This window comes from Ranitomeya variabilis, chromosome 6, assembly GCF_051348905.1.
Source record: "Ranitomeya variabilis isolate aRanVar5 chromosome 6, aRanVar5.hap1, whole genome shotgun sequence".
Classification (NCBI taxonomy): Eukaryota; Metazoa; Chordata; class Amphibia; order Anura; family Dendrobatidae; genus Ranitomeya; species Ranitomeya variabilis.
The window spans coordinates 30,777,626-30,792,817 of record NC_135237.1 but is presented as its reverse complement, the minus strand read 5'-3'; the positions used below and the strand labels follow the sequence as shown (position 1 = coordinate 30,792,817).

The window sequence follows — 15,192 nt, the reverse complement described above, 5'->3', positions numbered from 1 at the left end:
TGCGGGCTCAGCGGGTGTACCAGTGGTCCTTTGCGGAGTCTCGTTCCACCAGGTCTAAGGAATATGACTGCTCCAGCCTGAGACCTTAACCCCTTTCCAGATGGTAGAGAGGGTGGTGGTCGACTGGCTGGTGAGGGCTCTGCCAGTAGCCATACAGCATTGGGTGGGGCAAGGGGACACAGGCATTCTGGACCAGGTGGTGGGACTGATTGAGAAGTATACTGCTTCACTTCAGCTGTCACAGGGGGCACCGCCAGCCCAGGAGCCTGCAAAATGTCCATGAACCTCTACTAGGGCCAATCAGAACAGAACCATACTGAGGGGGTATCCCAAAGTGAGAGTGACAACAGACCCGTTTCCCCTAAATCGGCCTCAAGGTCCAGTCGTGCCGCAGCTATCAAGTGTTGGTGCCAAGGGCCCGGACATATGGCTTCCAACTGCCCCTGACAGCTGAACCCATGGACTGCAGGTATACTCACCGTACATCTATGTATGCCCAGCCAGTCTGCACCGCAATTACAGGCACTGCTGGCGGCAAACCCCAACTGTGCCAGGTACTCGTCAACAGGTACCAAACGGAGGCTCTCTTGGACTCGGGAAGCTTACTGACTCTGGTACATGGATCCCTTGTTGCCAGGGACAACTCCAAGGGACAGAAAGTGAGGGTGGTGTATATATGGGGAACTCCAAGAGTACCTGACTGCGGAGGTTACTTTTTCCACACCGTGTGGAGAGATAAAACATGTGGAGGGAGTGGTGAAGGCCCTTCCATATGGGACTGTGCTGGGAATAGACTTGCCCCTATTCTGGTCCATGTGGGAGACCAGGGTTAACCCTCCCAAGCTAAATGTTGTTTCGGACGTGGAATCTGAAGATCCCGAGTCAGAATACCTGCCGTAGGGGTCCCCAACCTAGGGACAGAGTGTAACCCCGATAGGTTTCCCCTAGAGGTATTGGCAGGAGAGGTCGAGGAGACCCCACTGATCCCCGAGCTGGAACTGTCCCCTGGTTAAGTTCAGGACAGCTCAGCTCCAGGATCCCACTTTGACCCGGGCACGAAAAAGGGTGATAGAGATAAATGGAGTGGCTCAGCAACCGGGTGCCGAGGTAGTTTTTCCCCTGATGGCTGTCCACCAGGATTTATTATACAGGGTGGATAAAATCCAGGATGAGGTGGTGGAACAACTGGTTGTGCCCCAATCCTACTGTCGGGTGGTACTTGAAATGGCTCAAACCCACATGCTGGGAGGGCACTTGGAGGCCAAAAAGACACAGGAACGCATACTACAGCGTTTCTTTTGGCCTGAGGACTACGCGGAAGTCCAGAGGTACTGTGACACTTGCCCAGAGTGCCAACTAACCTCACTCACCGCAAACTACCGGAGTCCATAGGTTTCTTTGCCCATCATAAAGGTACCATTTGACGGATAGCAATGGATCTGGTAGGGCCTATAGTGAAATCCGCCCGTGGCCATCAACATATTTTGGTCATAGTGTCCTATGCCACGCGGTACCCAGAGGCGATACCTCTCCCCCACACATGGGCAAAACTAATAGCCTGAGAACTATTTGCCATGTTTTGTCACCTTGGGCTGCCAAAGGAGATCCTCACAGATCAGAGGACTCCTTTTATGTCTAAAGTGACCAAGGAGCTATGTAAGCTGCTCCAGATCAAACAGCTACACATGTTGGTGTACCACCCACAAACCGACGGCTTAGTAGAGAGATTGAATAAGACCCTTAAATCCATTCTTAAAAAGGTGGTCTCCAAGGAACGGGAGGGATTGGGACATGTTATTGCACTATGTACTGTTTGCTACCCATGAGGTACAACAAGCGTCCACAGGTTTTTCTCCGTTTGAGCTATTGTATGGCAGGCATCTGAGGGGGTTGATGGATGCAGCCAAGGAGACGTGAGAACAGGAGCCAACTCCGCATCGAAGTATGATCAAGCACATGGCAAGTATGCAGGACTGGATTGCGGCCAGTCAAGGAGATCTGATGGATGCCCAGGCCGTGCAGAGCCACACGTATAATAAAAGAGCCATGGTCAGGACCTTTAAAGAAGGGGACTGGGTGTTGGTACTATTCCCACCACAGAGAGGAAACTTATGGATGAAATCGTACCGGGTGCCAGATGCACAGAGGCAAGCCATAGAGGCCGAAGTGAAGCAAATGCTTCAGTTGGGAGTCATCGAGGAGTCCTGGAGTGAGTGGGCTAGCCCCATTGTGCTAATACCAAAGCCAGACGGGTCATTACGATTCTGTAATGACTTCAGGTATTTAAATGAGGTGTCAAAATTTGACCTCTGTCCAATGCCCTAATTGAGAGACTTGATTACAGGTTCTATCCCTTTACTATTATTTGTATTTAACTATTATTATTATTATGCTGCGAGTTTGCACTGGGCCCTCTTTTGGTAATTGTTACTTGTACCTTTATACAGTACATGCACGGGATTTATTATCTTGTTAGCCTCCATGGGTATTTTTTGTCAGGTTCTCCCCTACATTGTGAGGCACCATTGCTACTGTTTTTAAACAATCTTTTTGTTATCATTTATATTCCCTGAATAAAAGTTATTTTTTATGCTTTAAGTGTTTATCTTGCTTGCCTTCCTTCACAAGTGTGAATAGGTAGGGTTGGCTATTTACAGATGGTATGATTTGTGTCTCATGTTAAATGGATTTAGATTCTTCTGGTGCTAATGAGGTTAATGACCCTTTGTATGCTGGTCAAAAACATGCAGCTTCATTTCAGCTGCTTCTGATCTTATCATTACCTCTTCCTATAAAAACTAATCAGACCTTCTTGACCCTGCTGGTGAAAGATTTGTCTTCTTGTACCATGTGTTAAACCTAAGTGGTTGGAGTAGAGTTGTAATTGTAGTGATCTGTGGACTGCTGTAGTGCCTGTGTGTTTCTCTCCTGGTCCCTGTTCCCATTTAGTTTATTCCTCTCTGTCCCTATCTCCCCCTATTATTGGTTAGTGCTTTTGTATGATACAGGTTTTCTGCTATCCCTGTTTTGTCTTTGTGTCTTGTCTACCTTACATTTCTAACCAATGCCTCATGGGGTGGGGGAGGGGACAGATCAGGGTTTAACAGGAGCATAGTAAACAGGGAGACTCGGGCCTCTCTACCTTCAAGAGTACCCCCAGGACAGTGATAGTTAGGGTCCCAGTTCCAGGGGCGATTTGAGGCCCAACTTCCTTACCGAAGACCGTCACAGTGTAACAGTAAGATGGGGTAGTACTGTCACGGCGGTAACTCACACACGTTCTGGCGCCGTACTTACTGCCTTCATCATTCTGCTTATCCTCATGTCAGGCCGCAGTGCTGACTCCTCATGCAGCACTTCCAAGTTGGCTGCATATCCCTGATGTCTCCTCATGGCTATTGGGGAACGTGCCCAGATCTTGCAGAAATTTATCTATGCTGTGTCCAGAAGGGTTATTTTTGCCCAGCCCATCATTAACCACACAGTGCTATATCAGGCAGTGTCACCCTCCACAGCTTTACCTGATCTTAGGTTCCAGTTTGCTGTTAGCATCTAGTTCCCAGTCAAAATGTTTTGTTGTTTATCCCTCCTGTTTCTGACCCAACTTGTCTTTTCATCCTGCCTGATCTCTCCGCTCTTGACCTCGACTACGTATCCTGAACCTGTGTTGCCTGCCCTGACCCCGGATCGTCTGACTACGCATCTGTCTCACCTCTCCTGTACATTGTATACTTGTTCTGACCGGTGGGTTAGCTGCTGCAGGTCTGGACACTGCCGTAGAGTAGCACCTGGTGGCTATCCTGTGGCCCAAGCCTATCCCCACCATCAGAGGTGCTAGTAAAGAACAGTTAGCCACTTAGTCAGGCCCAAGGTCTGGATCAGTATTTGGGTTCTAGATCCATCTGTAGATTCTCCACAGACATATTAGAAGATAATAATGGTTGAGTTAAAAAAATGGACGTGGAGTCTTGAGATTGTGTAGGAAAGAGCTTCTCAACATTGAAACAAGTAACCTTTACTCAAACAAATCAAATCAAAGTGCCCCCAAGTATATGATTTTATAAAGTGATGATTGCTAAATATACATCATGAGCCTAGCATGATTACCCCATGGGGACATCATATGTACTCTTTGGGGAACACACTCCACAGGATTGGAAACAAGGGCAAAGGAGATCCAAAATTGTCTTGACTGAAATGTTTTAAAACCTTCAAGCTCGTTTTTTTGTAGTTGGCCATCTAGATAGATCTATTCATGGTACAGATAATCACAAAAACAAACTAAGCAATGACGAAGAGGAGTCATAATAGTGCACCATCCAGAGAGTGACGGGCCATGAGGCGACCATTGGTGGCTGCCCGGGGTCTCATGGTGACAAAGACAAACCATTGTTGGAAATCATCTTGTGGAAAAGCATGTCTACCCTTACATTTGTCCAAACAGACATCCCCATTATCTACAGTTGTTATGTTGGGGTACACAATTGTGATCGGTTAAATAAATCCAATTCAATTAAAAAAAAAAATTTCCCCATTATCTGCGGATGTCTGAGACATAATTGTATGGACGAGACAACAATTATCTATCATCTACGGGATCAAGGATGACTATAGCTCTTATCGATGCCTTATCAACCTTCCCATCCCAGATAAGATCCAATATAGAGTTTATGTTATAGGATTTTCACTTGTCCATCATAGATTTTATTTCCAAAAATATTACCATGATATAAATTATAAGCTATTACTCCAATACACAGTACACTGTTCGGTAGTCTATACGTACTATGATTCTTCCATATGGAATGAGAGTCTTACCTGGTTTAGATCTTGGGAGGGCCAGTAATTCCCTTCTGTCCAGTCCCTTTCTTCAGGCCATGCTTGGGTGGCAGCCAAGAAGAACACCATACACGCTACAACGATGTTCATTTTTAACAATGGGGATCTTCTCCGTGCTTCGGGTGGGAATATCTCTTTGAAAATACATTTGAAACATTTTGTAATTTAAAAAAAAAAAAAATTAGAAAAATTGTTTGGAATGTTAAGGTTAAGTTCACACTTTGTATAAAATCTCCGCTGTGTATTTGGCCACAAATCCGAGTTGAAATCCACAAATAACAAATACGGATTTAGCTGCGGATTTCCCCCAGTGTCATTTATTTAATAAGGTGAAAACTGCAATGAAAATCCACTTTCAAGCAGATTTTTTTTTGCATAGTCTGACTGGGATTTTGAAAAAAAAACATTTACTTGTATTGTACTGGAAATTTCAGCGGATTTTCAGTGCAAAATCTGCAACGTGTGAACTTAGCCTAGATTCCATAAACAGACACCCATCTCTTCTTCAACTCAGAGAAAAGTTATATATCAAATCGGTGAACATTTTTAGATTTATATGGACAAATACATTGTTACCAGTCTTCACTAAAAGGTGCCAACCCCAAAAGCCACTCTGGTAAAGGAAAATGCCTTTTTTTCAATTTTGTAGAAAAAAATCTCTTAACAGTATTTTAGGACTGACCATCGCACAAAAAATATGGGGACATAGGCATGAAAAAATAAAAAATAAAATTTCACCATCTCTTTTGAGTTAGCGTATGCAGGAGGAGCAACTATTTTTGCTTAATATTTTTCCAAAAATAATGTCTATAATTAGAAAAATACTTTTGAAAGTTTTACAAATCTTCTTAATGTTCCACTACCCAATCTTTTAAAGTGCAGTTCAAAGAAAATTTTTTTATCTTAGTTTTTGCACATTTGAGCCAACAATTTTGAAAAATAGTTATCCAAACATAAATCAGATTACAGTAAATAATAAAGTTTAGTAAAACTAATAAAAAAAAAAAAAACAATTGCCAAAGAATGCAATTCTTTATTTTTTTTTGTGTGTTCTTAAGAATAAAAAAAGAAAAGTAAGTCACCAAGACCCCAATGTGCTTTTAGTGCCAGGATCAGATCTTGTCCTGTAAAATCAGGATAACCTTTCTCAAGCTTTCATCATCTCTTGGGGAAAGGGTTGGATTCTGTGGTTGGTAATAACTTAAAAAAATGGTAAATTTGTACAAAAACTCAATGGTAAAATTTTGGACCAAACTATATAGTTGTTTGTTTTAATGGTTGTAAAGAACATAAAATACTCTTTATTTGATTAATTCTAGCCTAAATATCCTAAATGGATAATGTACATAACTAAAAAGTAATTTTCAAAAATGTAAAAAATAAAATAATTGAATTGACTAAAAAAACCATAGCAAATACTAATAACTAAATAAATAAATAAAAAAAAAAACAAAACAAAGTTTGTAAATGTCCTTTCTATGTGGGGTAATGAAAATTTAGCTCTTGTGAAATTACAGCTCCCAGTATGTTCCTCTGTAGCCCCACCGAAATAAAAGCAGTCTGGGTCTTCTATACTCACCGAGGAAGGCTGCCTTCCAGTGTAGGAAATGAGGGTGAATGACTCCGGGTGGGACTTTCTCGCTTTTTATATGACCAGATTTGTAAATTAGGCTGATTTGCCTGAAGGTAATAAACCCAAGAAGGTTTAATCAGAAACACGGAACAATAGAAGCTTCCGTGTTCTCCCTTCATTCAATATTTGATCAGCACTTCTCTGTCGCCATCCTTGTCCTTTTTAGGATTTTTTGATTTGCCCCATGTGTATGTGTTTCCAAAGTGGACAACTCAGCTAAGAAATCCAATTAAGAAGGGACGGACGTCACGTCGAGACGGAGTGACTTGTTTGTAAAAATAATACATGAAGTACCCCCATTTTCTCCTGGTCCTATTGACTTATTAAAGTCCATGGTGGAGGTCATGGATCAAAGCTTCGACAGTCAACACTGCTACCGTGGTTCAGTTGTACACTCAATATATTGGGATGCGGAAGTTTGCATGGAAAAATCTACCTGGGGAGGTGGAAAGGTTTGTGTTTCTGCATTACCATTTTTATAGGTGTAATAGTGCCCCACTAAAAAAAGAATGTGGATATAAGGGAGGAGGATATGATGTGTTTACCTTTAGAAGAATGACAGATGAAAAGGAAATTGGCCGCGCTCCGTACAGGCACCGCAGGCCACATCAAGGAAGTCTGATAGGCGACTATACATATTTAATTTGTGACTGCGCAGCCAGGAATAATATTAATGCTGCAACAATAAACACTCGAAATAATGTTCCCGAGGTCACAAAAGGATAATTCATATAGTGGCTGCTTAAGAGGCTCATTGTGTATCTAAGATACATCTCTTACATAAAAGAAAAAGGAAAGTTTCTACATTGGTTGTTACTTTTATGCCAGAGAACTGGTTAATGTCTAACTGCATAATGTCTATTATCTATCTATCTATCTATCTATCTATCTATCTATCTATCTATCTATCTATCTATCTATCTATCTATCTTTCCATCCATCCATCCATCTGTCTATTATCTATCTATCTATCTATCTATCTATCTATCTATCTATCTATCTATCTATCTATCTATCATCTATCTATCTATCTATCTATCATCTATCTATCAATTATATATCTATTATCTATCATCTATCTATCTATTATCTATCTATTATCCATCTATTATCTATCTATTGTCCATCTATTACCTATCTATCTATTATCTACCTATTATCTATCTATCTATCTATCTATCTATCTATCTATCTATCTATCATCTATTATCTATCTATCTATCTATCTATCTATCTATCTATCTGCATCGCCCCAGAGTCCTGGTCGTTGCAGTACTGTGGCTCCGCCACTAAGGGGGGCTATGGTACGTCTGATGGCACTGAAGGAGTTCATCTGACCAGGTATCACAGACACCAATACATTTCACAGCCGGGCCTCCAGGGGGAGCTAAGGGTTCTATTCATTAGGCCACTCCTCACATACTGGTAAAACTGGGGGTCAGGCAGGAAGTTAGGAAGAAAGCTGACTGGGTTGGAACCAAGCAACACCTTGTGGCAGAGGGTGTTGTGGGGGGAAGATTCGGTAGGGTCCCTGTCAGGGGTGGGATCCTGACAGATGCCTGGCAACTGGAGAGAACGTAACGGGACCGTGCCTGCTCAGTATCGCGGCGGTGCCCAAGGAAGGATTGGAAGCGAGATAGATTGTGCTGAGTGAGAAACGAGATCAAAGCAACAAGGAGAATACCAGTAGGAGTCGTGCTGCAAGACCGAGGCAACATTCTACTGAGGCGCACAACCGGCGGCCGGAACGCCGAGGAAGTATTCATAAATCTAGCTTCAAGCAATACTTCAAACCAACGGCAGGACAGTCAGTCATAGGCGGGCTGTCTCACCTAAAACACCTACGAAGACATAGGGGGCAACTAGTGGAGAGGGGCGACTCTAGGGTCCCAGAAGAGCTCCGAGCCTACCCATCATACGGGTGCCGTCCTAACCGTAACATCAGGGAGGGACGGAAGATTAGCAGAACATCATCTAATTGAGTTGTGAGGGAACTTAAGAAACAGACACAACAGTTGTGGGGACTATCCCGTAAGCACAGCAGGGGAGGACCACAACACATAGCGCTAGCAGGAAGGCACAGATTTCCACCTGCAAAGAGAACTCTGGAGGTGCCATTGGACCGGCCGGACTTGCGCAGCCTGGTTAACCATATTCCAGATTGAGGACCCAGAGATCTTCAGTAAAGAGGTAAAGAGACTGCAACCTGGTGTCCTCGTTATTTTACCGCGTCCGGCACTACACCGCATCACCATCCTTATCTATCATTCACTGTACGTCGCCTCCCCACCAGCAGGGTCACGGACCGGGCCTAGCCACCGTGACAACCCCAGAGCAGAGACTCAGAGGCCCGGTACCGGGTACCCCTCGGCCCTGCGGCGGTGGGGGCGCTGCAACTTGGATCACGAACAGGATCTATTTAAGCCTGAAGAATCAGGTCATGTGTGCCTTGGAACTGTGATTTACTGTGCTTGGACTGTACTTTATTGCGAGGACTGTGCTGTGCCATTTGCCGCCAAAATCCGCCGCCATTACGGTGCTGAGGAGAGCGCAGGAGAAGAAGAAGGGCGTGGAGTAGGCGTGGACAAGCTGAAGAGCGCGAACGACAATGGCCGCCCAGTCTAAATATTTCTGCACCGTGAGGACGTGTCCGTCAGCAGCATAAATCCGCCTCCTAATCCTCAATGGAGGGCGGAGACAGAGAAAGCGAAACCGCCCACGAAGGAGAGAGCGGGAAAAGAACCAGGAAGCGACTCACGTGGAGGACGCCATGGCCAGCAGCTCGGAACCCGAATGTGGGGTGGAAGCAGAAGTCTCCCCCCAACTACCCGGATGAGTACCGCAGCCAATTCTCCACGGACAGCGCTGACCTTTTGCAGGCTGAGATGGGAGATTTGATCCACCAGCTCCTTCAGCTGAACGCGAGGGCCCAGGCTCCACACCAGGTAGCGCCGGAAGGAAGTCCTCTGACATCGGACCCTGTATCACTACCGGAGTTGCTGCTGAGGCCCTCGCCGACACCGCCAGCGGAACCCGCCGCGGAGGAGGAACCTGCATTGGCTGGTGAGTCCGTCGACCCTGTCCCGCCGGCGGAGGACTTGCTAGTAGGCCCCGTTGCGGCACCCCCTCTCCCGGGGACCCATAGACTTCAGCGCCTGTTGCCATGGGAGGAGCCCACGGGTCTGGAACACCGCTTGAAGGCCCCGATTCCACCCACTGCCTTGCTGTGTGAGGTCCATGCAGAGCGCACAGTGTGCCGCTGGGTGAACCCAGGATCCGACCTTATGGGGTTCCCCGGGGTGAAGACCCAGGAGGGAGAGATGGTACAGGCCCTAAGCTGGGAAGAATACTAGGTCCAGCTAGAGCAGCAATGGGAGGAGAAACAGAAAGAATACCAGGCCGGGCTAGAGGCCTACCATCAGAAAGATTTGGCAGTCAAGGATCGGGCCCGCAAGGACCCCACCGCTCACCAGGCCCCGCGCAGGCAGGGTACCATCGTCACCTTTAGGATCCGCGGAGGTTGGGGCTTCATCAAAGAACCGGGCCTGTATGCGGAAGTGTTTGTCAATCGGAGAGATGTCGAGTCTCACTTGAGGGAGGGTCACCCGGACCGGGACCTCCACCCAGGGGATGAAGTTACCTACACCCGGCACTTTGGGGAGAAGGGATGGTTCGCTTTAAATGTCCACAAGAGAAAGCTGATGGAACCCCCGACTAAGGTGCCGGAAAAGATATCTCCTGTGGCCAAGGTGCCCCCTTGTGGTCGGCCCACGGTCACCACTGAGACCACCGTGGTCACCCCAACATGCACCGTTGTGAGGACCACGACTTGCAGCATTGTGACCTCCACTGCTGTCGTGGCTAAGCCGGTGCCTCCTCGGGTGGCCGGTGTGCCTACTGTCCCAGAACTGAAGACGGTGGGTACCCAGACTCCCAGATGGGATAACGGACCCCCTTATGCAGTACCGGGCGGTTCGCAATACCCAAAGGGGTTGCCTCCGCCGGTGCTGCCTCCTGAATGGTTCGGATAAATGTTTAATATTCTGAATATGTAAATAGTTCTCCAAACTGTTTGTTTTTGCTAAAACCCGTCCAGGGTTAACTCTTAAAGGGATCCCTTTGTTGACCCGGGATCCCTATTGCTTTTTGGTTATTTTTTCTACTTTTTGTTTCCTGTTGAAAAGAACTGCGGCCATCATGAACAGTGCATGATACAAACTGCTTGTAAATAGTTTGCACCTTCTTAAAGGTGCTTCCTACTGGTTTTACTTAAAGAAGGACTCTTTGCGAAGATACCGCACCGGAGCCTTTGCTGAGTATGGACTGGTAGCTTGAGAAGATGCGCTACCTCATAAAGACTTGGTCCCCTCTTAAAGGGGATGTTCACCTGTGTACTTATGAGCAATACTGCGTTAAAACAGTAAAGTGATAACGATGCATTGAAAGAAAGTAATAATGTTGACATGTAAAAGTTACGTGTACCTAACTAGTTGACTGTAAGAAATGTTTGATAACGTTGATAGAAAATGAGGACAGAAAGTGAACCCGTACGGGTTAGTTGGTGAGTCCTCTTAGGAGCCAAAAAGAGATGGCTGAGTGACCTTAAATTGAAAGAAAAAAATATATATGTTCTATACAGTGTATAGTAGTTGAAAAGGCAGTAGGCCCAGGCTGAAAGGGGCGGTCCTGTAAAGAAAGGAGAGGCAGTAGGTCTGGAGCCGTTAGGACAGGCGGTCCTGCAGATTTAAAGAAGGAGAATGAAGTTAATTGCCTTATAATGTGTTATAAGAAGGTCTTTAGTGGATTCAGAGTGTACATCCTTAAAGGCAATGTTGAATTAATGTCTAAAAATTTTGCACTTAGTAGAATACCCGGTTGGGTAAAGAGAGTTATTTATAGAAAAGTTATTTAAAAGTATTTAACCATGTTTGTAACGTTCAAGTGTCCTCACCTCCCATAAAGGGAAGCTCTGTTCAAGTATACTTATTGCTATTGCACTCAACAAAATTGTATGTCTTTTTGCTAACCTGTATTGTTGTTTTCTTCCCAGTCCAGGAGTACTGGATTTAACCGGGGGGGAGTGCAGCGCCCCAGAGTCCTGGTTGTTGCAGTACTGTGGCTCTGCCGCTAAGGGGAGCTATGGTACGTCTGATGGCACTGAAGGAGTTCATCTGACCAGGAATCACAGACACCAATACATTTCACAGCCGGGCCTACAGGGGGAGCTAAGGGTTCTATTCATTAGGCCACTCCTCACATACTGGTAAAACTGGGGGTCAGGCAGGAAGTTAGGAAGAAAGCTGACTGGGTTGGAACCAAGCAACACCTTGTGGCAGAGGGTGTTGTGGGGGGAAGATTCGGTAGGGTCCCTGTCAGGGGTGTGATCCTGACAGAGGCCTGGCAACTGGAGAGAATGTAACGGGACCGTGCCTGCTCAGTATCGCGGCGGTGCCCAAGGAAGGATTGGAAGCGAGATAGATTGTGCTGAGTGAGAAACGAGATCAAAGCAACAAGGAGAATACCAGTAGGAGTCGTGCTGCAAGATTCTACTTAGGCGCACAACCGGCGGCCGGAACGCCGAGGAAGTATTCATAAATCTAGCTTCAAGCAATACTTCAAACCAACGGCAGGACAGTCAGTCATAGGCGGGCTGTCTCACCTAAAACACCTACGAAGACATAGGGGGCAACTAGTGGAGAGGGGCGACTCTAGGGTCCCGGAAGAGCTCCGAGCCTACCCGTCATACGGGTGCCGTCCTAACCGTAACATCAGGGAGGGACGGAAGATTAGCAGAACATCATCTAATTGAGTTGTGAGGGAACTTAAGAAACAGACACAACAGTTGTGGGGACTATCCCGTAAGCACAGCAGGGGAGGACCACAACACATAGCGCTAGCAGGAAGGCACAGATTTCCACCTGCAAAGAGAACTCTGGAGGTGCCATTGGACCGGCCGGACTTGCGCAGCCTGGTTAACCGTATTCCGGATTGAGGACCCAGAGATCTTCAGTAAAGAGGTAAAGAGACTGCAACCTGGTGTCCTCATTATTTTACCGCGTCCGGCACTACACCGCATCACCATCCTTATCTATCATTCACTGTACGTCGCCTCCCCACCAGCAGGGTCACGGACCGGGCCTAGCCACCGTGACAACCCCAGAGCAGAGACTCAGAGGCCCGGTACCGGGTACCCCTCGGCCCTGCGGCGGTGGGGGCGCTGCATATCTATCTATCTATCTATCTATCTATCTATCTATCTATCTATCTATCTATCTATGTATTATCTATCTATCTATCTATCATCTTTCTATTATCTATCTCTCTATTATCTATATGTTATCTATCTATCTATCTATTATCTGTCTATCTATCTATCTTCTATCTATCCATATTTTGATGGGTATTGCTTGTGGGTGCAGGTTACCCCTATAAAGGCCAGTAAATAATTCAGAAAACAAAACTATTTTTAAAAAATCCTTTCTTTGCCAAAAAATTGTTTTCATGCATCTTTGATGAGTCATTCTCCCCAAAACGGATTGTGGAAATAGTGATCTGCAAGTAAAGAATAAATAAAGAAGAATTAAAATGTTGCTCCAAAACATTTATATACTGTAAGAAAAAAAGTTTAACTCCTTCACCCTAAAGCCTGTTTTCACCTTCCCGTCCAGGCCAATTTTTACAATTCTGATCACTGTCACTTTATGAGGTGAACACTTGAACTCTGGAACACTTCAATTGATCCCGGCGATTCTGAGAATGTTTTCACATGATATATTGTGCGTCATGATAGTGGTACAATTTGTTTGATACCAAAATTCTTCCCACAATTTCTGCTGAATGTAGAAATACCCCATATGTGGCTGTACAGTACTGCTTAGCTATCGGGAGGAACGGAGCGCTATTTGCCTCCTGGAGCGCAGATTTTGCTAGTATAGTTTGCGGTCTCCATATACAGAGCTCGTAAGTGCTAGAATAGTAGAATCCCCCCTTAAGTGACCCCATTTTGGAAATTATACCCCTTAGGAAATGTATCTACAGATGTAGTAACGATTTTGACTCCATGTGTGTTTTTCAGAAGCAGTGCATGTTGCTGAGTGAAAATTGCAAACTGCCATTGTGGTGCCCTTACGTTGTAGTCCCCAGTACATAGTAGTCACTAGTACGTTGTAGTCCCCAGTACATAGTAGTCACTAGTACGTTGTAGTCCCCTGTACATAGTAGTCACTAGTACGTTGTAGTCCCCAGTACATAGTAGTCACTAGTACGTTGTAGTCCCCAGTACATAGTAGTCACTAGTACGTTGTAGTCCCCAGTACATTGTAGTCACTAGTACGTTGTAGTCACCAGTACATAGTAGTCACTAGTACGTTGTAGTCACCAGTACATAGTAGTCACTAGTACGTTGTAGTCCCCAGTACATAGTAGTCACTAGTACGTTGTAGTCCTCAGTACATAGTAGTCACTAGTACATTGTAGTCCCCAGTACATAGTAGTCACTAGTACGTTGTAGTCCCCAGTACATAGTAGTCACTAGTACGTTGTAGTCCCCTGTACATAGTAGTCACTAGTATGTTGTAGTCCCCAGTACATAGTAGTCACTAGTACTTTGTAGTCCCCAGTACATAGTAGTCACTAGTACGTTGTAGTCCCCAGTACATTGTAGTCACTAGTACGTTGTAGTCCCCAGTACATAGTAGTCACTAGTACGATGTAGTCCCCTGTACATAGTAATCACTAGTACGTTGTAGTCACCAGTACATAGTAGTCACTAGTATGTTGTAGTCACCAGTATGTGGTAGTACTTCCAAATTAGTTTGTAATTTATTTTCAGCACTTTCAATTTTTTTAATCCTTAAGTATTGACTATATGGTGATGACTATCATTCATTTTGGATGATGTCTATTATATCTAAAAAGAATCATTACAGTCCGTAGGGTTAACGTACAGGGAAGTTGTTAGTTTTTTATTTTCCTGCGTGACAAGGACATCCAGAAATTGTATATTATTGTTAGAGATAACTTGTGTAAATTTAATAGTAGCATCAATCTGTTTCATATATATATGAAAATTATATAACCCTGCCAGTGTGCCCGTGTAAAGGAGGAAGATGTTGTCTATGTACCTCCATCAAGTCATCACATGTTTGAAGTGACGTGGTGGGATACATAGACTAGGTCCTCCTCCATTGTGGCCATGACAAAGTTTGTATATGTGGGCCCCATGTTGGCCCCCATCGTGGTTCCACATTGCTGTATTTAAAAATCGTCACCAAACAAAAAATAGTTATGATGGAAAAAAATCTAAAAGCTTAATAACAAACTGTTGATTAATATCCATGAATTTGGTGGATAGCAATCTCCGTCTTATCGCTTCAATTCCTTTTCTGTTATCTATAGAAGTCAATAAGGAAACTACATCAAATGAAGCTAAAATGCCTTCCTTTTCCAATTTTCTAGTCTGTAGTGTAGATACAAAATCTGAAGTATCACATATATAAGACAACGAGTGTGATGATTATTGGGTCAGTCGTGTCTCCAATCAAGATGTACACCTGAGACTGGTTATGATCAATTAAGGCATAACGCACTTTATATGATTCTATCTATCTATCTATCTATCTATCTATCTATCTATCTATTATCTATCTATCTATCTATCTATCTATCTATCTAACCATTATTTGTCTATCTATCTATCTATCTATTATATATCTTATCTA

The 15,192-nt window shown here is 44.6% G+C and overlaps 1 protein-coding gene across 2 annotated transcripts in view; it reads right to left on the bottom strand.

Annotated features, from left to right (window-relative positions):
- The window catches only part of LOC143783383 (protachykinin-1-like), a 38,090-nt gene extending 30,684 nt beyond the window's left edge, over positions 1 to 7,406 (bottom strand). For both annotated transcript variants that reach the window (XR_013217141.1, XM_077271796.1), the window contains exons 1-2: positions 6,419 to 7,406; positions 4,819 to 4,973 (exon numbers count right to left, since the gene is read on the bottom strand). Coding sequence is in view for 1 of the 2 variants with exons in the window: in XM_077271796.1 (XP_077127911.1) it covers positions 4,819 to 4,929 (111 nt within the window). In the remaining variant the exon portion in view is untranslated. The remainder of the gene's footprint in view (positions 1 to 4,818; positions 4,974 to 6,418) is intronic.
- Between the last annotated feature and the right edge of the window lie 7,786 nt (positions 7,407 to 15,192).